Raw genomic sequence first — 24,805 nt, 5'->3', positions numbered from 1 at the left:
ATGGCTTTTCTTCTTATCCTTCATTTGAAAGATCTCCTTGACACTTTTAAGCATTACAAAGCAGCTCTGAAGCAACACGAGGAAACCCGGGACAGCCTGAGAAAGCCCTGAAAAGGAGACAACTCTGGGGTGACCTTCTGAATCTGCCACATGTGTGTTAATAGATTTATATCATTGGGAGGGTGTCAAGAGACCGTATCTCCTGCAGCCCAGGAGAAAGGGACACCTTCAGCTCCTGAAGGTTTGAGGTAGGACATGATACACCTGGATGTGGCATCAGCACCTGCAGAGGGCAGGCTGGAGGACCATGGCGAGCCCCACCTGCCGCTATGCATCCCTCAGGGCAGACCTCACCCTACGGAACCTGTCCTACCACACCCTGGGGCAAATGCCACAGGGAACGATGATTTGCAAGGCTGAACATTAAGATAGAACTCAGAAGGAATACATCAATCCCCCTCCTTGCTCTGAACCCAAGCTTTAATCTGGTGAGACACAGCTCTGAGAAGTAGGGCAGAGGCTGGGAGGAATGCCAAGCACAGCAGATGCTGTAGAAGAGGGTATACCCTGAAAAATAAGGTTAAAAGGTCGCCAAGGGCTCCCTGGCCTACTAAGACTGTGCACAGCTCCCAGAGCCCACAGCCCAGATTTAATATTACCAAGTCCCAGATCACCCATCAGCAGGAACTCATTTCGAGGCAGCAGAACATGGGGAGGGGAGAAAGAGCTGACCCAGGAGAAGGCCAGGGCTTGCTTTGCTTAGCAGGCACCAGTGCTGTCAGGGTTGTAAAGAGACACAATAGAAACAGCCAAAAATACTTGTTCATTCCTACACACTCCCATCCATTTCAACAGCTAAATCTCTGCTTGGCATCACTGACAAGGGCTAAATCCAGTCACAGGGGAGGCAGGAGTTTCATGGAGCGGTTTGGTGCAGACTGCCAGAACCCCTTCAGCCCCGTTTTCCCCTTCCCACCCCACCCAGGTTGTCCCTGCCAGGTGAGGGCGGCTTCAGCCCCCGGCATGACCCAGAGCAGCAGGACGAGCCCCTGACCGCAGCGGGGAGGCTGCGAGTTGGTAATTACCAAACCAGTTACCCCAGTCCCGCATCTGGATTCTGCTGCGCCCCGCACCGGCGGCGGCCACGGCCACACCTGTGGGGCACACCTGTGTGGGGCTGACCGTGTCCCCAGAATGCCCACCCTGGGTGGGCAACACGCTTCGGACTAACACAAGCACTCCCAAAGTAGCCACATCTGCACCCCGGATGCGCACGGAACTGGAAGGGAGCCGCAAAACCTTGCGAAGGGAGAGCCAGGATGGGACCTGTCGTGGGGGGGACGGGGGCGATGGGCCGGAGGATAAGCGGGGTCTCGCCGGGCCTTACCTCCACTCGTGCAGGGCGAAGCCGGGGCACTGGTCCCCGCAGGTGTTGCAGGGCTGGCCCCGCTCCGGTTCCCCCGACGCCGTCAGCTGCAAGGAACGGCAGAGTCAGCGCCGGCTGCGGGACGAGGGGGACGGGAACAGGCACCCGGGAGATAAGGAAAGGGGCACGCCCGGGGGAAAGGCACCCGCACGGCTGGGAGAGGGCAGGGGAAAGGCTGGAGGGGGGACGCACCCCAAGCAAGGGGCGCATGTGGACGGCGGGGACCCGCTCGGCGCCGGGGCGCAGCGGGAGCGGGCGGCGGAATGGAGCCACAGGTTGGAGCGGGGCGGGGAGAGAAGGGAGAGAGACCCCCCGGCACTCACCGAGCGGCTGGAGAGCCGCTTGCGGGAGCCGCGGCCGAACATGGCAGCGCTCCCGGCGCAGAGCCCGGCGCAGCCCAGCCCGAGTGCGCGGCAGCAGCGGCCGCCCCGGCCCGGCCTGGCCCGTCCCCCCCGGCGGCCGCCCCTCGGCCGCGCTCCCGCCCCTCACCCGCCCCTCGGCCCGGCAGGCACCGCCCCGGGAGGGACCGGCTCCCCCCGCCCCGTCCCGCTGTCATCGCTCCGCTCCGCAGTTAGCCGTGCTCCCCGAGCCCTTCGCGGCGCTTGCTGCGGTGCCGCCGGCCTCGGGAACGCCGCGCTCGGCCGGGTCTGGAGTGGGCAGTGCAATGTCCTCGGTACGCTCCACAGCTCGGGTGGTAGTAAAGAAGCTGAGCTCCCGAAGGACAGAGGTAGGGCTCAGCAGGGCTGAAGGGCGCACGCTGCGCTATGCAGGGGGATTTTACTGGCCCAGGCAGGGAGCGAACATCCAGGGTTCCTGCAGGGCGTCTGATCCGCTCCTCAAGGAGAATAGGTTTAGTCCACAAACACCAGCAGGGTGTAGGGAAAAACACTGACGGGAAATATATTTGCAGCCTGAGAAGCTGGGCCGGGACACAGAGCACCTGTTACAGCCCCGGAGCTCACGGTCCTCCCAGGGCTGCTTGTGGGCTGGCAGGGCAGTGAGCCTGGGATCTGTGGGGCTGGGAGCTGTGAGCCTGGAATCCATGGGGCTGTGAGCTGTGAGGCTGGAATCCATGGGGCTGGTTAGCCTGGCATCCATGGGGCTGGGAGCCGTGGGGCTCCCAATGCATCAGCCCACTCTTTTCATATATACAATGCACTAAAAGCAATGCCCACAGCCAACAACCAGCCCGTGTCCCTGGGGTTTGCAATCAAACAGCACATCTGGCGCAAGGCAGAGCAAAATGAACCGTGGGGAGAGGGGGAGCAGCAAACGCTTCACAGAGCACAGGGCTCCTCAGAAACTCATCCCCAGTGGGGCTGGAGCAGCTTCGCCATTAGCATTTCACGGCTTCCCCCAGGGTTGTGGTTGTTTGCAGATCCTGTCAACTCCTTCCCTCCTTCCCTACCTCTTTGTTCCCTTGCCTTGCTGCCTTACAGCTGGTTAAAATGGTAAACCTTTGATTTTTTTTTTTTATCTAATCATTCTCATTTTTGTCAATTTTTCTCTCGTATCTTCCTCTCTGGGAGGCTGATATGAGGCTGGGAGCTGTGTAGATGAGGTGGCCTTTTGAAGAATCTCAGGCAAAAAGTTTTGGGGAGATTTTCACTCTTTCCTGCTGTAAATACTGTGCTTCCTTTAAAAAACCCCAAATAAAACAAACAAACCCAACCTACAGGAAAAAACCCCACACAGAGAACTTTGTCATGGAGAAAATTGCCTTTTCCACAGGCCTTCTTCATGGCACTGGGAAAATATTGAATGCTCCCTGCTCTGTTTTTCTGTGGTTGCTATTTTTACCTTTCCAAAACCTTCCAAGCTTCCCTCTATTGCTTGCTTCTGCTCATCATTTTCCTTCTTGGTTTCTCTCCCAGTTCCCAGCTCATACAGTGATGCGTGAATATATTATAAACTCTCAAGGGAAGAGGTGATCTCTCTAAGTACACATTTCATCACACAGTGGGCAACTGGTTGCAGACTGGGGTTTGACCTCATGTTGAAACATCTCCACCTGCAACCTGTATCCGGTGTTGAATAAATTATGGGGGTGCTGAGTTACTGTTATCTCTACTGAAGGACAATGGGATTTCAGGGAACGGGCGTCATGCAAGAGAGGGCCTGAAAATCTCCAGCACTTTGGGTGTCTTGCATAAGATTCAGAATATTTAAAACTCCAATTAAAACTGCCGAAATAAAAGCAGTATTAGATACAGGACTTACAACAAGATTCGACGTGCTGTGGGAAATGCTTTAAAGGTGACCTGCAAATCCTTTTTAATTGCTCTGCTTTTGCAAGAGATGCTATGTGCCCTCAATAAAAGGGCTGGTGAGGACATCTGCTATGAGTTTAAAACAGCAAAACTAAGTCAAAGTTGGAGGGTAAATTCCTGGGAGGTGTGGCTGTACTGAATCACAGCTCCAGTCTTCTGATGAAGATGCAGGTCCTAAATTGCTACCTAAAACAAGGCAGGCTGGTCCCCTCCCTCCATCCCAAGCTGTCCATGAAGCTACCAAACTTCCCTGTCACCCTGCACGCTTGTATCCTCCAGGCTCATGCCAGCAGATACTGCAGGCACAGGGGGTGACTCCTTAATACACAAGCAAAGGCAGGGGAGGTTCTGAGCATCAAGACTTGCATCAACATGTTCAGAAGAGGGAAGATGAGGGCTCAGCCTGGGAGAGCAGAAGATGCAGATAAGAGGGGTGAGGGGTGCTCACTGCTTCTGCTCTGGTGTGCCTGCAGAGGGATCTGGGGAAATCAAGTCCAAATAGAGCCATAAAAATGTTCAGGTAGCACAGACCCCAGTGAAGTTGGGTCCTTAGGGACTCCTGGTCACCTAAATATCTCATGGGGACAGCAATTTCTCTCTGGCCTGAGACATCCAGGATAAATGAAGGGCTATTCAGGAGGACTCCATCCACATTTTAGGGATGCTCAGATGCTGCATCTACATAAGGAAACAGCCAGGCCAGAACATCATTTCTGGGATGCATTTGGAAAAGGGAGAGGATATGTTATCTCATTGGCCTGAATGCTCCTCTTCTCTTTCCTCCCCCAGAAAAGCTGCCAAGAGTAAAGATCTCTCAGGAAATAAACTCCCACTCCTTTGTTCTCACCATGTGCAAAGGGGATGATGCACCATCCTGGCATGGCTGGGTGGGCAGGGGACAGCAACACAGCTCCAGCCCTACCTGTGCTACCATGGGAGCTACTTTCAAAAGGGGATTTTGCATTATTATTTTTATAAACATGGAGATCTTAATCTTGAGTGGAGGCAGACTCAGCTTGGAGGTGGGGGGTGTCAAATACTGCTGTCAAATAGGCTCAGAAACAGACACACATGTATAATACATGCCAGACAGTTTGTCTGACAAATTATTGTTTCTGCTGTCACTTAAATTGTTCCATACGTCATCCTCCCCTCCCATTTGTTTCAAACAAACCTGCCTAGGGATGACTCTCCTTCCAGCCCTTCTCATGACTAAACCTGTTTAAAACCCAATTTGCTCCATTCATGCACTGTGAGTTGGACCCATTTCCCTTTTGAAGTCATGGATGCCCAAAAGGAGGGAAATGACAGGCATGCTCTTTGTGTTCTGCTCCCTGTTGTACCTGATACTACGGAAATAATTATGATGAAAATCATAGAGCTCAGGGAAAGGTAAAATGCAGCTCCTGTGCTAGCTTTTGGTCACAAGGTAGGTGGAGCAGGGACTGGCATGGGATAGATCTGTGCAGGAGAACAGCCCAGGATGCCAGGCAGAGCTGTCATTAGGGGTCTGATCTCCTGGTGACCTCTGTCCCATCTGGGACACCAGCATGTGCAATAGCAGCAGTGACTTGTGTCCAAGCCCAGTGGGCAGCCCTTACCACCCAGGAAGAGGAGCTGCAGGTCCACAGCAGTAACTGCAGCCAGGGGATGGGACATATGGGGACAACTTGTGCCACCAAAGACTGTGGAAAGTTTCCCTCCAGTTCTGGTCCAGCAATTCTGGATGGGAGTTAGCTGGCAGACAACACACTCTTGTGTGTGAAGCCAGGAAAATTTGCTAGCCTTTCCAGGAAAGTGCCCGTGTCTCTTCTATCCTGCAAACCCTGCCCCATGTGAGGAAATCACCTCCAAAATACTCGCATGCAGAAAGCTCTCAGCATCCCTCCATCAGCTCTGACACCCCTGTGCCTTTCACAGTCCAGCCCTGACCACCAGCACCAAGGCAGGGGTAGCACCAACAGAAAGCACCAGAGTAAGGCAGAAAGCAGCTCTCATTTTGATGCTGGACCCATCCATTTCTCCCCTTTGTGATGGCAAGGTGAATTTGGCTGTTACAGACCAAGTCAGTCCCCTCGTGGTTCCTCCTGCCAGCAGCCTGTGCAGGTGAATTACAGCTTAACATGAATCCTGTCTCCATCTAGAATCCTGAAGGTAATAAATGTCTGACTGTTACTAGGAAGTTATTGTCTGAAGCCTTTCAAACAGCAAAAGGAGGACTTAAAAATACTTCTAAGTGCCATAGCTGCTGAAGGAGTGTGCTGGGGACCAGGCATCTAATTTGCTGCATCGTTCCTCCACCAAGCCTCCTTCTTCCTGGGTAAATGTGCTCCCATGAGAATCTTTTAGGAGTTTTCGGTGTTTCTGCTCATTCTGGCTCCAAGATTTGCAATTACTGCAGGCAGAAAACGCTGTGCATAAACCAAACCCCAGTTTGAAGTGGGGATATGGAATTTCAATCTGTGCTGTGCATAACAGGAACCCAGGCCGGGATGAATCATGCTATGTTACTTCGGTTTTAAATTTTTTTTGCACTGCGTAGGTTTTTCTGGGGCATATTCCATCAGGCACATAATGGTCAGATTCACCCTCAATGTTTATTACATGGTTTCTTTGCAGTACACACACTTCAGATGTCACAAATGGCAACAAAGCGGCCTTAGCAACTTAACAAACCCTCCTACAAGTTCTGTAGATCACCATACATTTTCTGAGTGCTCTTTATCACAATCATTTGACTACTACTTTTTTTGTTAGATTTCTCTGTTCTGAGGTATTTTGATTAAAACCGTACTGAGTAATTTCACCATTTTTCTTTCATCAATACACTAATTTGTAAATATCCCAGGAATTTTTTTTTTGTGTCCTCCCACCCAGGAATGCAAATGGCCATTATGTGCTCCCCAAGGTATCTCCAAATAACCCTTCTCCTTTTAACCTTAGGATTTTATTGTGTTAGTTGCTAGGTAACTGAGTAAGATTTATAGTCATGTATTGTTAATTTTCAAGGCGCTCTTCAATTTCCCTGTAAATAGCATTTGGAAGTTGGAGTCCACACCAGCAAAAACTTGGAGCCCAGTCCCACTCTGTGGAGGGGAGCACCTGCTATGAAATGCAGAGCCAAGTGGATACATAAAACTTACCACCCCCCCAAAAGGGATCTATTCCTCTCAGACTGGGCAGGCTGGGCATTGCTGCGGTGTTGGAGGGACCCTGGGCACCCTGGCCTCTGATGCCAGCATGGCAGTGTCACAGGCTGTGCATCCCCCTTCCCTCCCTCCTGCCCCTTTCCAGCCCTCTCCTCATCCTTCTGGCTCTTGCTTCACGAAATGAAATGACAGTGCTGCAGCTTTTCCCGGAGCTGTATTTCTCTGCTGTCAATCTCAGGGGTCCCCCAGTGCAGCTCTCCCTGCCTCTCTGACAAGGAGGGGCTGTGGGGAGGTGGGGGATGGCCCCGTTCCACAGTTCACGTGGTTGCTTAATGCCTTTCTGTTTGAGGCTAAACAAAGCAGTCAGGTGGGACTCAGCCAATTTGCACACAAACATCCTTGCACTATACCAACAAGTAATTTTCTACTATCCCCCCTCACTCCCTGCAGCTCTCTTTTGGTGCAGCAGAATTATTTGCGTTACGCTGTAAATTCACATTTCTGCCATGCTACTTTGACTTTTCAGGACCATTTATGAAGATAAAGAAAAACAAACCAATTTGGGGTAACTGGCAGAGAGGCAGGTGTCAGTGGGCCTGGCAGGAGGTGAGCTGGTAGGAGAGAAGCCATCCTGCCCTTCCCTTGCCACGGCACTGGAAGTGTCACAGATGTCCTGCACTCCCTCACATTAATCATTCATTTGCCACCCTGCAGGTGGAAAGGTCCTTTTACTCGTGTTTTTAAAGCTGCTTTATTGTCTCTTTTCATTGGGAGAAAAAGAAAAGAGTCTTTTACTTACAGTTTTACAGGGTTGAAACCTGCTTATAAATAGGGGAGAGAAGTGCCTGGCAAAACCAGGCCGCTGGTGGTAGCTCAGATCACAAGAAATTAGGTAGCTGGTCAAAGGGAAAATTCAGAAAACTTTGTCTGTGGCCCTGAGATGCCAGAAATTGTTTCTTTTCTGGACACCAATGTTGTCAGGTTTTATATTGTTGCTATTTTAGCCTGCTGGAGCCACCAGTTCTTTAGCCAAGGCAAACAGCCCAGGACATACCTTCTGCCAAAAGCTTCTGATTCTCCCAAGTTAAGTGCTGCCATACATTTAAGTTCTTGAAAGGCTCAAGCCATTGGGAATGATCAGATGGGAAAATGCCATTAGTGAAATCTGAATGCCAGTCATACCTGGAAAGCTTCATATACCATTTGCACAATGTGGAGGAAAGCAGAAGAGGAGGATATACTCAGGTTAACTTGGGCACCAGCCTCTCCCAGGCAGGCAGGCAGCTCTCAGGGGTTATACCAGGTGAGGTCTGCACCAGCACAAGGCACACCCACTGCATTTTTCCACACAGAGCAGGATGAAGCTGTCGGTGTTGACAAGAGCTGTTGAAATGACTTGAGGACACCCCACTTTATGCAATTCAGTCAGCAGAATTCAGAAATATCTCTAAAAAGTAGTTATGAAGGGCATCACCTCTGCATTTGCCCTTCCTGAATGGAGCAGCAGCTCAAGTGAGAGTCAGCACAATGATCTGCTGGGGTTTCCTTAGATCACCTGTACCACTGATCAGGGTGGACTGTCCGCCTGAGACACGTGGATTTGAGGAGACATGGCATGCTCAGGGATACCCTGGGAGGAGAACGGTGAAGGAGAGACAGACGTTGAGCCCCAGCACAGACAAGAAGAAAGGCCATTGCCTCCTGCTCCCACAGACAAGGCTCAGACTCACCGTGCTGCTCCTGTGCTGCCAGGAAACAAACCTCCATGGCCTCTGCTGCCCTACAACTCCTTTCAGCAGCTCGTGGTTTGTTATTCTAGGTGTCAGCTGTTTGCCAGTTCAGCTATGCTGCATTTTCTGAAGCAGGGAAAGATTGCCACAGTTGTGTACCTGCTTGTTCTAAGCTCTGGCAAGGCGTCAGCCCCAGTGGGAAGTGCAGAGCTTCATGCTCCCACTACTACGCATCTGGATCCTGCTCCAAAGGGCTACTCAAACCTGGAACCAAGCTGAGAAGTCTTGGGAAGTCCAAGCCATGCATGAGGCCACAGCTCCAGCCTCTGGCAGCATCTGGTACCTGCTTGCATCGTCTGCTGCAGGAGGCCTTGCTCCCACCTGCCAGGGGTGGTTTGGAGGCACCACTTGTATTTACCGCTACTTGTATTTGCCAGTAACAGTGACTAACCTGGACATGTCTGTTCTTGCCAGTCCGTTTGCAGGGAGCCATTCCCACTTCCTTACTCCTGGGTGCGGGAGCAATGAAAGCGTTTCACAGTCAATGCTCCTTTCTGTGTGGGGCTGGGGAAGGCAGGCAGCGAGCAGTGAATAGCTTCAAAGAGGAAGGTCAGCAAGCCATCGAGGACGGATTAGAAACGGACAATGCAGGAAAGACCTGATTAATTTAATTGCTCCTCCGAAATGTAGTTGCAGACTAAAGAAGGATGAAGAAATTATAAGCATATGAATGGAGCCAAGTAATGGTTTTGAGAGAGAATATGCAGAACCCTGCCTCCCCCTGCACCCTCTGTCCCACATACAAAGGGTTTTGTATTCAGAGATTACTCCAGACTTCTGGCTCTTCTTCTCATGCTCTCTCTTCAGAAATGGAGACACTGACTACCAACAAATGTTTAAGTAGCTGCAGCTTGATCTTGCTGCTGGCAGCTCAGACTGAGCATTAGAGTCAGGCATGTGCAAGTCTGTGAGGAGATGTAATGTGGAAACCATTCTGCTCCCAGCAGAACTGAGTTTTTCATGGGGGAAATGGATTGATGGCCATGGCCTCAGCCTCTGCACTTCATATCCTGCCTTGAAGGACCTGGATCAGCTTCACAAAGGAGAAATGCATTTCTACCTTCCCTTGCTTAAAATGGTACCTACATCAGATCTTCTTGTACTTACAGTCAACAGATCACATCTCCAAACACTTCAGAACCAATATTTATAACTAGAGAGAGGCATAAGTAATTTCAAGGAGAAACTCACAGGTTTGTTGTTGTTCTTGGTTTGTTTTTTGTTTTTTTGTTTTTTTTTTTTTTTAATTGGAAGAAACAAACAAAAGAAACCTCCCCAGGAAATGAAGTATAACAGACATTTGGGTTAGGTCAAAATACTATTCTTCTTTTCTTCGTTTTTTTTTTTTTTCCCAAATCTGTACTTTATGTTTGCTAATATAAAATAGCTGAAAAATTAAGCCAGCTTTGAAGTGGAAATTCAGACTCTTCTGTGAAGGCTGAAATAAGAAGAATGCTTCTTAGCATTCTTCATCTCGCTATTTCAAAGAGAGGTCAAAAACTTGCCAACTAATCTGCTTCTGGAAGGCTACAATTCCAATTGCCTGGATCACTTCACAGGCGAAAATACTTGGAAAATATTGGAGCGAGACTGACAGGCACCACTTTTGGTCATCAGCTTCTTCCTCCTTCTCAATGCAAGCCGGAGAGCTGCCTCCAGGAATTTGTACCGCAAAGGGACTCATCCCCTCCCACTACGTGACCAGCACTGCAAAGGGTTGTGACTTCTGGATGAACTCAAACACGTCTCTTACAACGACCTGATTGAAAGAGTTCTCCATTTGAAGAGTTCAAGTGATGGGAGAACTTAACACATGAGCTGAGCCACTTCAGCTGTTAATGACTCCTGGGTTGGGTTGAATTTCTGTGCCTTTGCCTGGTAATGGGAGAAGTGCTCTTCCCCTGACAGAATGCTTTCTTCTGAGTCAGCCCTCAATCATCTGTTTGAAGAGTTGTGTTGGAAAGACACAGTAGACCAAGCCTCTCTTCACTCTTCAATATGAATTTCAAAGTGAGGTTATGAAGAAAGGAAGGAAAGGAATCAAATGTCCTGATTTAGGACTAATTCCTTGTGACGTTCCTTTCCAACAGCCTTCAACAAAATGCATTTTATTTTTCTATACAGGAAAAATGCCCATCATTGGGGCAGAAGGCCAAAGAGAGAAAGCAATCACCTCTGTCTCTGAAGCTGCACAACGAGGCTGAAGAAGAGCGCTGCAATTGTCATAGAACCTCAGCATTAAGCACACAGAACCTAAGCACTGAAAGTGTTAAAACGACCTTTCATTATACAGGGCTTTGTCAGGAAAATCCACAAACGCCAAAGGTTTATGTCCAAAAAGGAGACAGAGTTGTCCTTCAACTTTATTTGAATAAAGGGAGGGAGTCCGCCGGGGCACGCACCTGCGAGGTTTTCTCCCTCGGGATTTTGGAGGGCACAGCCTCCCTTTTATCCCAAACTCCCGGTCGCATGCTGCCCTCTTCCCTTCCCCACTGGGTGAGGTACTAGGAAGGTACAGCCTTCCTGAACCGCCTACCACATATACCCCCTTGAACCTACTGTTTTACCCCAAAGTTCAGAAGTTCGGGCTTTTGCAGACCCATGCCTATTTCAGAAGCCAAACTGTCTGGGCTCTGCAACAACCTGCTGCCCAAAGTCAGTAGAGACATTAAGACCCATTTTAAAGACTTTAACACCCATACCTTCACCCATCGAATTATTTGTAAAGACATTAGCACACATCTTTCCTCTCAGCTGGAAGGTTAAATACGATTCAAGGTCTGTATATGCATTCCACAGCAGCTCACTTTTAAAGTCTTTGTAATCATTTATTAAGGATAAATGATAGAAAAGACACTTTTAAGAGATTGATAATTTAAAATAAGATTTGAACTTTTGAAATACTGCATGTTCTGTTTTCTCCATCTGACAGTGTTTCAGACAGCACAAGGGAGGAAAACATAGAAGCTGGAAAAGGCTGGAGCTGCCAGCACTAAGAGATCGGCAGCATTTTCTGAGACAAAGCATGAGGAACATACAAGGGAGGACAGAAATTGCAACTTCTTCACTCTCACCTGCAGTATCTGGGGCAGTGGTGTTGTAAGACTGGTTGCACTTCAACACTTGATTGACATCCTGGGAGGTGGTCCCTACATTTGCTTCCTTTTAAACCAAATTTCTCCTGCCTGAATTTTCTCATATATTTGATATTATTTTCTCCAATTTAGAAAAGTTGATTTTTTTTTTCCACATTTCTTTCCATAGCACTTTCCATAAGTGGTATGGACCAGGCCCATTATCCCAGCTCACCCTTCAAAAACAATTGCAAAATGAACTGTTTATCTCCCTTATATCCTATGGCAAAGGATGTCCCTGGTCTTTGAAGGCAGCACCACCCAGTCACCAGACATATCTGAACAACGCATGGGGCACCTCTGAGATGTGCTTGTGTATATTTTGCACCTTGGGGCAGTCTTCTCTGGACAGAAATTTGGGAGCATCACTCTCTCCAACCAGCAGGACATGAGTGGATGGTCATAGCCATTCTCCAAGGTGGTCCCTGGTCCACAGACTCCAACATCGATTTGGGGCAGGGCTCCATATAAGCAACGTTCTTCCCATCCCTGATTCCTTTGGCATGGGACAATCAAACAAGGAACCCAAACCTTGGAAATAAACACCAGCACAGAAAAGACTGTTTACCATTCAATGTATTATTCCCTAGTGTACAAAGTATTTTGCCTCTATAGTAGCACACACGTATTGAAATACGATGGCAAATGCAGCAAGACCATAAAGACATGTCTTACAGATCTTTTCATTTCCTTTTGGGTATAAGCAGAAAGAAAAGAAACATTGTACAGGAAAGTCCTTGCAAAAAAAGACCCCAGTTTGTAGAAAAATAATGGCATTGATATACAAAACCCAGCGTTGTTTCCTGAACAAGGAATGTCTATTGTCTCTGGTCCTCAAAATCTGCTCTACTTAATGATGATCATTAAGGAACCACAGGATCCGTGCTCTGTCATTTTTTTCCCTTGTAGTTTATTTCATATTTTTTAGGTTTTTCTAGCTCTGTTAATAGCTGCTCTGAAACTATACGGTAGAAATGAATGCGTACAGGTCAAAACAGTATTTCTTTTTATAAATAGCCATTCACTTCATTAGAGAAAATATAATATGCCTGTACTTTCTAAGCACTGTTTCTTTCTAAAGTTCATAGTGCAATTTTCCCTTTTCCCCTACTATAGTTACACAAAAGCAATTATCATTAGAAAAATCACTATTCCATTATTACTCCTTTCTCTTTCTCCTTTTTTCTCTTTCTCTTTCCATTTTTCCCCTTTCCTTCACCAGCTCGTCAGCTGCTGGGCTGTAACACAGCCCTGCTCGCCTGTGAGATGTGTCCCAGCTGATAGGAATGCATCGATCCCCGATTGTCAGGCTGACAGGTTTCACTCTAAAGGCTGAACACAGCCCAGCACACACATGGGTTATGAATCCAGGGAACAGATCATTTATCACCATTGATCCAACTGTTTTGTAACAGACTGATTATACATCCTTTGGGGAGCTCTGTGAAAGACTCACACAAGATCCCAAGGTTGCATTTGGTAACTGCTTGCATCCAAAATGGAAAGAGTTATCCAGATAAGCCTCTCTGGTTTTCCAAACTGGTGGCAATTTTGTGCTGAAAAGCCTCCTTTCCTTGTACTTTGTGCCCTGGCTGCCCTGACATGTAAGGTGAAAGGGCAGCATCCTCCTATCACTAAGTAAAGCTGTGGAGAAAGAGATAAGGGACATAGTCACAGACTACAACAATAATCCGGTCACATCACCCCCCTTCAATGTGCTACGAAGCTTGGTGAAAGAGCAGCGTGCTACCGGCTATATACAGGCAGGAGCCACCACACCTAAGGGAGATGGCTCCTCAGTTTGATTTAAAAAAAGCCAACAGTAAATGTCTGGTTGTACATGGGTATGAGGAGAGGCAAGGAGCACAGATGCCTTATCAGGAAGATCCGAAGCAACACAGAAGTAGGCGTAGAGCAGCTTGCTTTTGAAGGGGGGGCAGAATCATCTGTAGGTACAGAGTGATCTTGTTGAAAGGAGGCAGCAAAGCCTCCCTTTGCGGATGGTTGGGGAGTGAGTAGGAAGCTGGGGAAATGCTGCAAGTACCTGCAGTGGAGTCCCCTGGCCAAGAGAAGGGGTGGCTTGGCTGGGCGTGCTGTCCCCATCCCTGGGCGTGCTGTGCCCATGGTCCTCACCAGCCCCATGGGGTGGGAACACCACAGGGATGCTTTCAGCTGCACACTAGGATTTTGTAACAAAGTCTGTAAGAAACTACATCTCTTCTGAGCACACAGCCCAGGGAAACATATGGCCTGATCAGCCTGTCTGGGATGAGTTAATACCCTGCTTCCAGATGGAGTCAGGAAGCACAGTGGCACATGCAATTAGGAGACAAAGATACATTTTTTAAAAAAGTGAGTTCACTTCAGAACCCTAAGAAAAAGGGGCTTAAGCTGAAGATCCATCTACAGGAATTATCCTAAACCTGGGGTAGATCTTGACTGATTTGAATTCCCTGACAATTTTTCTGCTTTATTCCCTTCTTCAATGATAAAGGCACTGGATTAACTAAAACTACAGAGCATTAATAAATATCATGTTAGCACCAAACCAGTACTTTTAGCACTGGCTACAGAGGTCATGTGAAATTCAAAACATACCTAAAATATAAAGATTGCTAATGCAACTAGCACTGTATTCATTGTCATGTTTTCCTTGAGTGCTGTCAGCCTAATCCCTAAAAATAAAATTTTAAGCACATCTTGTCTATTTTCCTTGCATAAAGACAGATTGAAATGCCAAAAATACCCCTATGCAGATTGTGTAGCACCGTGGAGGGCCAAAGCAGCCCATAACGGAAGGAAAATTACTGATTGAAAGTAAACAACTGAATACAGTGACAATAAAGTATCACTTGTCATAATGCTACATATAATGTAGAGTACGCAAAATGCAGTGGTTTACGACTGCAGGATTTAACAATAAAAAATAAAAATAGTAAAAGCAGCCTTAATATAATGATTTTACATACAAAAATATTAAATCAAAATAAATAATCCCAAACATAAATATTAAACTGTACATTAGGAATATGTGATCTATATACACATATACACAGATATAAAAGTGGAAGGCAGAGGTATTGCATCACTATCCTTCATCCATCTCTCATCTCTACTGGCTGCTCCCAGACAACCTGAAAAAGACAGAAAAGGTGCACATTAGAGTCATCCTGGCCTCCGGAATATGTCACTAGAGAAACTGGCACAAGAGCAGGGCAAACGTGGGTGCCTGCAAGGTGGGAAGGTGTTTCCAGGCGACAGTGTGGTAACCATAAGGGTTACTGGGGGAGCAGGGGATCCCACCAGGATGCTCTGTGGGGTGGGTGGCTGTCACCAATGCACTCAATGTGTTTTTGCAAGGATGGCCTGATCTGCTCCTTCAGGGCATTTTGGGGAAGATTTTCCTTCATGCAGAAGCAGCTGGGAACTCACCATTGCTATAACACCTGAATGTCGAGGCCTGTTCCAGATGATGGAGTGCACTTCCCACAGTAACCACCACATCTTCCTACTACTTTGGTACCATCCTGCAGGCAAAATCAAAAATAACAGCTCAGTAAGAGCTCAGGAAATCCATGCTGCAGAAGGGCCAGATCTGGGTTACTTGAGCCAGGGTTTTTAATAGAAAATGGCTTGGAAAGAAAACAAATGACGCCTAAATCAATCTACAAAATCACCACTGTATTCAAATACACACAAATGTAATTCTCTTTAGTGCTACCAGGTCAGATTGTGGACACAAATAGGGAAGGGTAGTTTTGATTTATTAAATTGAAAGCTGCCCACAGAGAAGGCCATTTGGAGGATATCTCAAGGATATCTGCTTTCTCCACAGTGAATAACAGTAATGAGTAGAAAACTTGGCTCAAGTGAGAGCAAAACCACTCTGGGACAGTAACAACTCCTCAGCTCTGCCTGAGCATGGGAGGGGCATGGGAAGCATATTTGCAGGCAATACTAGGAAACATCCACCTGGAAGGGAAAGTCCTGGAGTGGCTCCAGAGACAAGAGAGGAGGGAAAGTGATGGGGTGAGGTGATGTCACTTGCTGAGGTGCCAACCCTCTTCCCTATCCCACAGCCAGAAGGGGAAAATATGGAGTGGTCCTGAGGTCGACCTGGTCTCCAGGTGAGCCCAGCAAGCGGGCTGCAACTCTGGACTTGAGTCAGGAGATCAATGCCTCCATCTGGCCTTCCTTATCTCACTCTGCAGAGCCTTTCTCCTGTTGGTCATTACAATGGACAGACAGTCCTTGAGGGCAATTCAACCCTCTATTACCAGAAAACTGGACTTAAGCACACAACAAGCTTGCACAAAGCATTTATTTTTAAATGAGCTCCACCCTGCCCTTGACATTACTGATCTGTGACTGCAGCAGGCTGCTATCATCTCTTCTTGCTACACCATTCTTTCTTCTGCTCCTGCAGGCAGTTACACCCTTGGAACAGCACTTGACAGATGCCACCAGGTGATGGAGAATTTTTGAGCAGCCCTGCTCCTTAAAGTTTGTTTTAATTCTGCCAGCCACGATGTTCTCTGCAACCCCAAAGTTGACTTCTCTCCTTTCAGAAGGGAAGAATAGAAAAGCACCTGCTGGAACTGACAGACAGGGCCTGTGCTGGTCCTCTTCCACCTGTAGCATGGTCAGACCAGTAGCATCAATTCTCCTCTAAGAGCACCAGCACAGAGGAGACTGAGGCTCCCCAGAGCCAGGGAGACTGAAAGCAGTACAGGAGAGGATGTTTTGCAAATTGCTGTTTATTAAATGATTATGGTGACCTTCTTTGGAGAGTTTTAACCGGCAATTGGGATGACTCACATGAAGTAACAGCCAAAAAAGCAATTCTGGGTTTCTACAATTTCATAATATGACACAGGAGCAACAGAGTGAAGGCACACAGTGACTGCAGGAGGTGTTAACAGGCAAGCAAATCAAGCAGTACAAGTACAAATTTGGCTGTGAGTGATTGTGAAGGGCTGCCTGGCTTACCCTGAGGCTCCAGCCAGCAGAGCCACAGGCAGTGACAAGGGATGGTGCCCCTGCAGCACTCCGGTGACTTGAGACTCTCCCAAGGAGATAAAGCCAGACCAGACCAGCAGGAAGGTCCACATCCTCCACACTTTTTCACGATGTTTTGGGAACAATTCCTACTCAGGGGTCTGCCTGGCACCAGACCCTATCTGCAGGTCCAACCCTGCTCTGCAGTCCTGACTCTGTCCTGCTGCCCTTCTCTGTGATGCACACTTCATGCTGGACATCTCAGGCAACTAATTAAGGATATATCTGCCCCACAGCACTCAGTGCTCTCAGCTTCACAGTTAATCAGGCTCACTAATTAATTGCAACAACTCTGATCAAGTCAAACCCACCAGGGCCTCGCCCCACTACAATTACATGCAACACTTTAATGTCAGATGTTCATTTTTTTGTTAGTCTCTATTGGAAGATGTTGCCATGAATGACAATGTGGCGATTAAAAACTTCTGATGAGCAGGTATAGCCATAATTAAAGTTACAACTTACTGGGGATTTCTGAATTTCTGACACTGCATAATTCCCTTGTGAGAGCCACTTGGCTGTTCCCCTTAGGGACAGGCCTGTCCCGTACAGGTCTATGCTGAAGCGACCCTAAAAAACAAACATTTGGTTATCCCAAAATGCCGTGCTCCAGACTCCCAGCACAGCACGGTGTCACTTTTCTAACAGGATCTTGGCAGCAATGTTTTCCTTGTTTTCTATTGCTCTGACCATGATTAACCCATTGTACAAATCACAGCATGGCTCACATTAGGAATTTCTTCTCCTTGGTGGCTGCAGAGAAGGAGGGGCTTCAGATTGCTTTTGAATTGCCTTTTTTCCCGGCTTTTCACTGCTTTACCCCGGTTTTGCACTGCTTCTTCTCTGCCGCCTGAGGGCATTGTTGGCTTTTCCATGGCAAACTGCAGAGCCTGACGTGCTCCAGCAGCTGGTGGGAAGGAACCTCAGGGTTGTGCTACAGCCACTGTGCTCCCTCCTCAACTGGAGAGGGCACACATATCCTTGTTTTCCTTATTTTCCACTGCTTCCTCCCCCGCCACCCCCCCCCCCCCCCAGGCTAGTGAAATAAAAACTCTTCCTCTTCCATTTGCTTATTTCTTTAAAACATTTAATTCCACCCTTTCTCAAAATGCAAAAGATGGATGGAAAATTAAGGACTATGCCAGCATCCAATGCTCAACCCTCCAGCCCTCCCTTCACCCCCATGGCAGTCTCCAGTCCTGCCCATTTCTGCACTCACAGAGGGATCCTTTGGACACATCCCCAGGCTGACCCACAGCCCAGCACGGCTGTGCAGTACCAGATGGCTGTTAGCTTTGCCCCGTGCACTTGCTGCCTTGGGAATGCTGATTTTCTGTGAGGAGCAAACTGTCTGGGTCAGGTGGATGGTCATTAACATTTATGAGCATTCCTGAGGTAAGAAGTCAATTCCTAAGCCGCTGAGCTGTGCAGGAAAGTGTCAGCTCTGAAAGCAGGGAGGGAAGGAGATGGAGAGGTTTGCCCTCTGCTGTCTGCTGCTGTGACTCCCTGTTAATGCGCTTTGCCAATACGGCCCACCCAATACCTTGGACTATCCAAACAGATCACTTATCCCCCAGCCCCACAAAAGGTAGGTGTGCTGGGAACATGCAGCAAGCCATCCCTCACACAGTGTCATTTGTCTCCTACAGACTTTCAAAAAGCATCTACTCCCTACTGCTCTCCCTGCCAAGCATTTCCACCAAGCCTTGTCATGGACTGATCCCCCTGCCTTCAACTATGCAAACAAAACCCCGTTCTTCCCCCCCAGCCTATTTCTTCTTCTTTTTCTCCTTTACTGAGGCCCTAGGGAATGTCTCTTAGCCAGCCACTGGCCTGATAACACGGAAAATGGAAATTATTTTCTTCACAGTCACAAAGGGAACTTTCTCCATCACTTTCTCCACCTTCACAAAGGGAAAAGTTTCAGATCACTGAGATAAGAATGTGCCACTTACTGAAATTGGGCTGCTTCGATCAGCAGTAATTAACAGAGGGCCTGAACATAACAAATGGCACCAATTCCTATTAAATGCTCTTGTCAAATACCTGCGGGCATTTGGCAGCACTGTAGCAGTCCCCAGCAGTGGCATAAGGGACAGGTCGTCCATCATGTGTCCGCGCAAACTGTAAATCAGTTGCTGTGGAGAAGAGTTGGTGAATAACAGAAAGAAAGATGCAGGGAGAGAGACAAAATAAATGTAAACATGCTCTTTGCTAATGTTTAAATTCACCAAAGCTGGCTTCCTACATTAATGTATGAAGTCAAGACTACTATACTTTTTAATATTAAATCTCCTGATTCATCCCACATGTGATTCCCAGCACATGAGCACTGAATTTAACAGGACACTTACACTCAGTATTTACAGCTCAGTTTAAATCCGTTGGTGATTTAGGAACAAGGTATAAATAACAAAACTTGAACCATTGACTTGGGGTTTATTTCTCTATCAAAAAATCCCCCACTTTCAAGAAGGCTACAGCACCTTCTAAATCTCTGTTTTAAACAAAGGCAAACAACATCTCTGCTCTCCTGGCTGCCCCAGCCCAGGGGTCAGGTTTTCAAAGGGAATTGGAGTATTTTGCTCTGGAGGGATCTGAAGTAACTGAGACTCATTTAGATGGGGATGTGAGATAGCTCCTGCCTGACAGAGGTAGGTGCCCAGCTCCTTTTTAAATTCAAAGGGATTTGGTATCAAATTCCTCGAGGGTGGTTCCTTTGAGATCTTTACCTAGGAGCTTTTACAGATTATTAGTAGCTTTTTACAGATTAATAGACTGGGAGGTCTTGAAAATTAAGTGATAAAAACCACTTGTCAGATAAAGAGTCGTTTTACAGGGAAGGATTTTGATTTGCTAAAAAGCCACTTAGCTATTTACTGAATGAACTCCCAACAATATGTTATTTTAAAACATTTGCTGGAAACTGATAGCAGTGGAGTCATGGGGACTGAAACCATAACCTTATGGGATGCTACAGGGTCTCTGGTGGTGGGATGGGCTCCCAGCTGACAGGAATGACAAAAGAGACAGTGTGTTACTCATATTGCATAGTTACACTCTTTCTCCACTGCAAATCCATGTCCCCAGCTCTCAACACAAGTTATTTCCCCGTGGTCTGGCTCTGCCAAGAGACTCGTCTGCCCTGGCCACTGGGAACAGCATCCCCACCCTGGTGGAGACCCCTGCACTAGGATCTCCTGACACCTCTCAGAGTAAAATGGAGGGGGAGTGGGGCAGCTCCTCCCTGGTTAGGCTTTGTGTCCGAGTCCATTCTGAAAAGAGGGGACCAAATGAAATAAAATAAAATTCTTCACAAAATACACTGGGCTGCTGGGAGCATGCAAATACTCACTCTGCAGAGCAGATACACCAGCAATTGCCTTAATATTTTCCTGTTTTACAGAGAAATAACATGAGGATCTCTGATGTACTTAAGTTGCAGTCTCCAAGTGTAAAGCAGCAAAGAGATGACCAAGTCTAAAAGCAGCTTTTAAAAGGAATTCTCAGGAATATTGTTCACTAGAGTACTACTGCCTGCTTGTAGTTACAGCTATATTTGTGTAAAATAAACATTTTTTTAATGGCAAGGCCCTGTTTTTACTCACTTATTATTTGCATAGTGTTCAGGTCCAGCCTTACTTTGCTGAAGGTGGAAAACCCAGCTGCTGTGTAATCTTTCCTACACTGGCAGTCTTCTCGTCTGCTCCCGTTATACGGACACTCAGTTGGGTTATGCAATCTAAATCAAAAGAAAACCCTTTCTACTCATGACTGGGAAATATTGCCATGGAAAACAAAAACACTGTGAGATTCATGATTACAGGATTTCTTACCTGTATCCATATACCTCTGAAAAATTCTCTGCATCCCCATTTACAAGGGTCACATATTCCTTTGGGCTGTCAGTCTGCATCCCAGAGCAATACACCTGAAAGAGAGAAGCAAGAATTGTGTCATGTGCAAAGGCAGCACAAAGACAACCAAAGGCAGAAAATCCAAGAGTGGAAGTGAAGACCACACGAAGGGTCCTCTTGAACCTTTAGAAAACCCATTAACTATCATTCTGTTGCTGAAATGCACCTTTAATGTCTTTCCTTTGACTTGCAGGAAATATTCACTATCTTCAGTGACACCTTTGAGATTTTTAATGTCTTTGCAACTCCTTGGTAATTCACCTGAAACAAAACAGAAATACTTGAACAACTGTACATCAAAATCTCTTTTGGAACACTGTGAGGCTTCCAAAGCATCAAAACATCTTTTTTTCTTTTTAAGAGGTTTCCCTGAAGTGCCTTAGCGCTTACTTGGATGGCTCCCAATGCTTGGAAATACTGCAGATCTCTGCAAGTTTGATGGGAAAAGATGCTGAAGCCATGAGAACGGCAAAAGAAGGTGTAAATCTGCAGACTTACAGTCATGGACATTGTGGCATGTTCTCCTCTCTTCGGGTTTCAGGTCCACATGGCACAAGCTGCTGACCTGGTCATCGTTGGTCAAACACTGCACTGAGCGGTGCATGACCCCAACTCCACAGGTGACAGAGCACTGCGGGACACAAGACAGAGATTCCTATTCTATCTCAAGGGTTTCTGGGCTCCAGAAGAAAGAACGGAGACAGATGGTTTCCCTTGTATCAAGAAAAAGCAGCAAAGACTCCAATCCTGCAAAGTGTTCAAACACAGGCTTAATTTTAATCAAATGTGTAGTAGTCCCTTTGGTTATTAATCCCTTCCTTATTATCACTGATTACTTCAAGACTACCATATTTTGCTCAGCGTTTGCACACTTTGCTGGATGAGGTAGTTGGTTAAAGCGAACCATGTGTTCAAGTGAAATTGTTTATTTTTCACATTAGGAAGATTGTTGTTTTCTATGCCAATTGCACCAAAAAAAAAAGGAACCTCGAAATTTTCTCTCCCCTCACCTGCTGGAAAAATGGCTAAATCTGTGTACTTTGAAGGTCAACCTCAAACCACCTAGATCAAGGGCAATCCTAAGTCTGAAATTGCACAAGTTACTGGAGCTACAATGCAGCAGACCATCCAGCTACTGAGTGTGGGCTATGAGAAGTGGAGCATCTTGCTCCCCACCCACAACTTGTTCTTTCAAGTACTCGAGAAATTAAAATCAGCTCTTTCTACAGCTACCAGGTTAGGCTATAAAGAAAATGAAGTTGCTCATCCATTTAGAATGATTAGTCTAAAGGAACACACCATGAAGAAGATGGTCTTCAATGGCTCATGGTATTCACAGCTTGGGCATTTACTCTTTATCAAGTCCAGTTCCATGAAACTTACCTAAAGCACTGAGTAGGACTCTCTCTGTCCATCAAAGGTGATGGCATTTTACATCAAATCCCATTCAAAATCAGAGCTGACAAGGGTCATGGTACTCGGTAGTCACTGGGACATTCAGCAGCCCAAAGTGAGGAGAAAGGTCTTTCTGAAATAACTGCACTTTGCAGTGAAGTTGGATTAATGAGTTGGGTATTTTGCACTGAAATTCTGGGGGAAAATACCAATTAATTGAGGCTGAGCTCTTTGCTGCAACTCCTCTGTGCTGACTCACACGGAGGATCTGAAGCTTCCTATGGGGCAGGAGGAACTTAGGTTTCAAATGGCTTTGCCAGCTACTGTGACAACTTCCACTATGTTTTACTTGGCTTGACACTCATTGCCTCATAAAGGTTTGACAAATTCCTACAAATGCCTGAGCTGGGTTAATAAATCAAGTTTATGGGAGAAACATCACATTTCAAAGAATGTCAGAAGCCCTAAGAAGTGAAATGTTATCACCTTAACTAAAATTTGATCTTGTAGTTCAGGCCCCAGAAGAGGCTCAACACAAATAACTTTAGGAGTAAGGCCAAGCTCTTTCCCCTGACCTGTCCCAGCATTTGTAAGAAGGAGGGGAAGGAAAAAAGAAGAAAAAAATCCTTTTAAGGCTCAAATAACCAGTGTTTCAGCCTAATGGTGGCTCCCAAGTCTTTCTCGTACATGTGGCCAAGTGGGATCAACTGCAGTTGCCAATGACCCATCAATCCTTCTAGCACAAGGCTTTCAAACCCTTGTTTTCTGCAATGACCCCACTCTCTGACTAAGCATTCAGCATGGCCACCAACACAGCCACAAATGCTGCCTACATCCCAATTTTCATGAATGACTCTACTTGTAGCTGCTGGGACTCCCCCATACAAAGGGGTTCAGTCTGAAGTATGGAGCCCTAAACACACCAGGGCTGCTGCTGCACCAGAGTATCCCATGCATTAATTTAAGCAGCTCTAAAACATTCCCCTGCCAAACCTTCAGTCTGTGTCTAAAAAAATCCCAGGTTGTTCCAGCCTTTTTGGCTAAAAAAGAAGTTTGCCAAACTTACGCTTCCCCAGTTGCCGACGCGCCAGGAGGCCGAGATGGGGCACTCCCTGAGGTAGCAAGGCTGGATGTTGGGGGGCTGTGTGCCAGGACAGTTGACCATGTTCTGGTACCCGTACTCATAGTGGTCCTTCCCGGTGTAAATCTCACTGCAGGACACGAGGCGCTGCCTGTATCCCTTCCCGCACGTGACGGAGCACTGTGGGCAGAGGAAATACCGGTGAGCACCACCTACTTCAGGAAGGCTGCCCAAAATGGGAGGGGAGGAAACCAGGCCTGTCAGCTTTTAACACAGGAAACTGCTTCAAGGGATCACGGGTATCTGTTTAAGCCAGTCATGAATATTGTAAGTGGCTACTACAAGTGGGCTGGTAGCTGGCACTATCTTTGAGCACCCAGTTCCTCTCTGGGCTGTATCTACAGCTGCTCCAGGACTCCCTACTCTAGGCTGGCTCCTGGGCACCTATTATTTCTTCCCAAGTACAAAGAAAGGAGCAGAAGATCCTTGGGAACTCGGAAATGCCTCTATTATTTAGTTATTTTGGTTTGGTGGTGTTCTTTCCCATGGGATACACAGAGATAGAAAATGGTCAAGGTTGACCCAGAATTGCAGGTACTTGCCAGCAACTGGAAGAATGAGAAATTTTTCATTGTAATTAGAGGATAAACAGCACTTCTGCCCTCCTCATCAAAGGGCTAAGTGGGACCTGGGGAGAGACAAGCTCTGGCTCTGTAAGCCCTCTCCACCTCTGTCTTCATGGGCCTGAGTGCTCCCAGGTGGTCTCCCAGGCATTGGGTGTGGGTAGACGGTGCCTGGGAGACCACCTGGGAGCAGCCAGCCTGACAGGCACCTCAATATTTCTCTTAAGAAACCACCCAGGAGACCAAGCTGCTCTGAGATACTCCCATGTCTCCATGTTTCTCCCTCCTTGCACTGTCTCAGGTGGCTTGTCTCTCCTCCCCCTCAGCTCCGGCATGTTTTCTTTTTTCCCTTTCTTGTTCTTTCTTTTTAATCAGTGCTGTGTCCGCAGCTGCCTCGTCATTTCCCTCTGCTGTTTCTCCAACTGAAAAGTAACCTTCACTGGCTGCAGAAGGACATAGGCTGAAATTAGCCTGGGTCCTTCTGCATGTGGCACCTGCCACAAGGAAAACTCATCTCTTTTCCTTGCCAAGCCCTCTCTGTGTGAGGGTGAATGTCCTGCCCTCTCAGCTGTGAGGGTGAATGTCTCGCATTCCCTCACTCTGGGTCCTTGCCCCTGCAAAGACACCACTGAGGAAGGATGCTCCCCTGTGGTCACATCCAGGCTTGCCTTTCCCCCATGATGCTCACCTGGACCCTTATGCAATTCACAGGGCCCTAGAGCCCCCCAGGAGTGGATGGGACTAAAACCAAATAAATAAATAAATGAAATAAACCAGCAGAAAACCAAAGAGGGTGCCTGCTGAATGCACTGTGCTTTGAAAGAAAATTGCCTCCAGATAATATTAGCTAGGACTCTGAGCACACTGCTTTTAGTCTTTAATATCCTGGTTGTCTCCCACAGTGCTGCTCCTTTCTATCCAACAGGGAGACTGCATACAAAAATAAACCAAAAAATAATAAT

At 47.3% G+C, this 24,805-nt stretch overlaps 2 protein-coding genes across 9 annotated transcripts in view; both read right to left on the bottom strand.

The window, feature by feature from the left end:
- The window catches only part of PRICKLE2 (prickle planar cell polarity protein 2), a 109,211-nt gene extending 107,353 nt beyond the window's left edge, over positions 1–1,858 (bottom strand). Inside the window, exons 1-2 of one of the 2 annotated variants that reach the window (XM_032120639.1) lie at positions 1,750–1,858; positions 1,388–1,473 (exon numbers count right to left, since the gene is read on the bottom strand). In XM_032120639.1, coding sequence (XP_031976530.1) covers positions 1,388–1,473; positions 1,750–1,791 — 128 coding nt within the window. In that variant the 5' untranslated portion in view covers positions 1,792–1,858. Of the gene's footprint in view, positions 1–1,387; positions 1,474–1,749 lie in introns of those variants that run through there. The other variant, XM_032120643.1, reaches the window with a different exon arrangement.
- Positions 1,859–12,327: 10,469 nt separating this feature from the next.
- Positions 12,328–24,805, bottom strand: part of ADAMTS9 (ADAM metallopeptidase with thrombospondin type 1 motif 9) — an 81,264-nt gene continuing 68,786 nt past the window's right edge. For 2 of the 7 annotated variants that reach the window (XM_032121107.1, XM_032121108.1), the window contains exons 32-41: positions 23,206–23,400; positions 21,243–21,375; positions 20,911–21,005; positions 20,664–20,758; positions 20,436–20,569; positions 18,874–18,965; positions 18,047–18,160; positions 17,293–17,397; positions 15,202–15,296; positions 12,328–14,903 (exon numbers count right to left, since the gene is read on the bottom strand). In XM_032121107.1, the coding sequence (XP_031976998.1) occupies positions 15,207–15,296; positions 17,293–17,397; positions 18,047–18,160; positions 18,874–18,965; positions 20,436–20,569; positions 20,664–20,758; positions 20,911–21,005; positions 21,243–21,375; positions 23,206–23,400 (1,053 nt within the window). In that variant the 3' untranslated portion in view covers positions 12,328–14,903; positions 15,202–15,206. Of the gene's footprint in view, positions 14,904–15,201; positions 15,297–17,292; positions 17,398–18,046; positions 18,161–18,873; positions 18,966–20,435; positions 20,570–20,663; positions 20,759–20,910; positions 21,006–21,242; positions 21,376–23,205; positions 23,401–24,805 lie in introns of those variants that run through there. The other 5 variants (XM_032121109.1, XM_032121110.1, XM_032121111.1 and 2 more) reach the window with 4 other exon arrangements.

This window comes from Corvus moneduloides, chromosome 11 (genome assembly GCF_009650955.1).
Source record: "Corvus moneduloides isolate bCorMon1 chromosome 11, bCorMon1.pri, whole genome shotgun sequence".
Lineage (NCBI taxonomy): Eukaryota > Metazoa > Chordata > Aves > Passeriformes > Corvidae > Corvus > Corvus moneduloides.
Note: the sequence above shows the minus strand (reverse complement) of the source record. Positions and strands in the feature narration are given on the sequence as shown.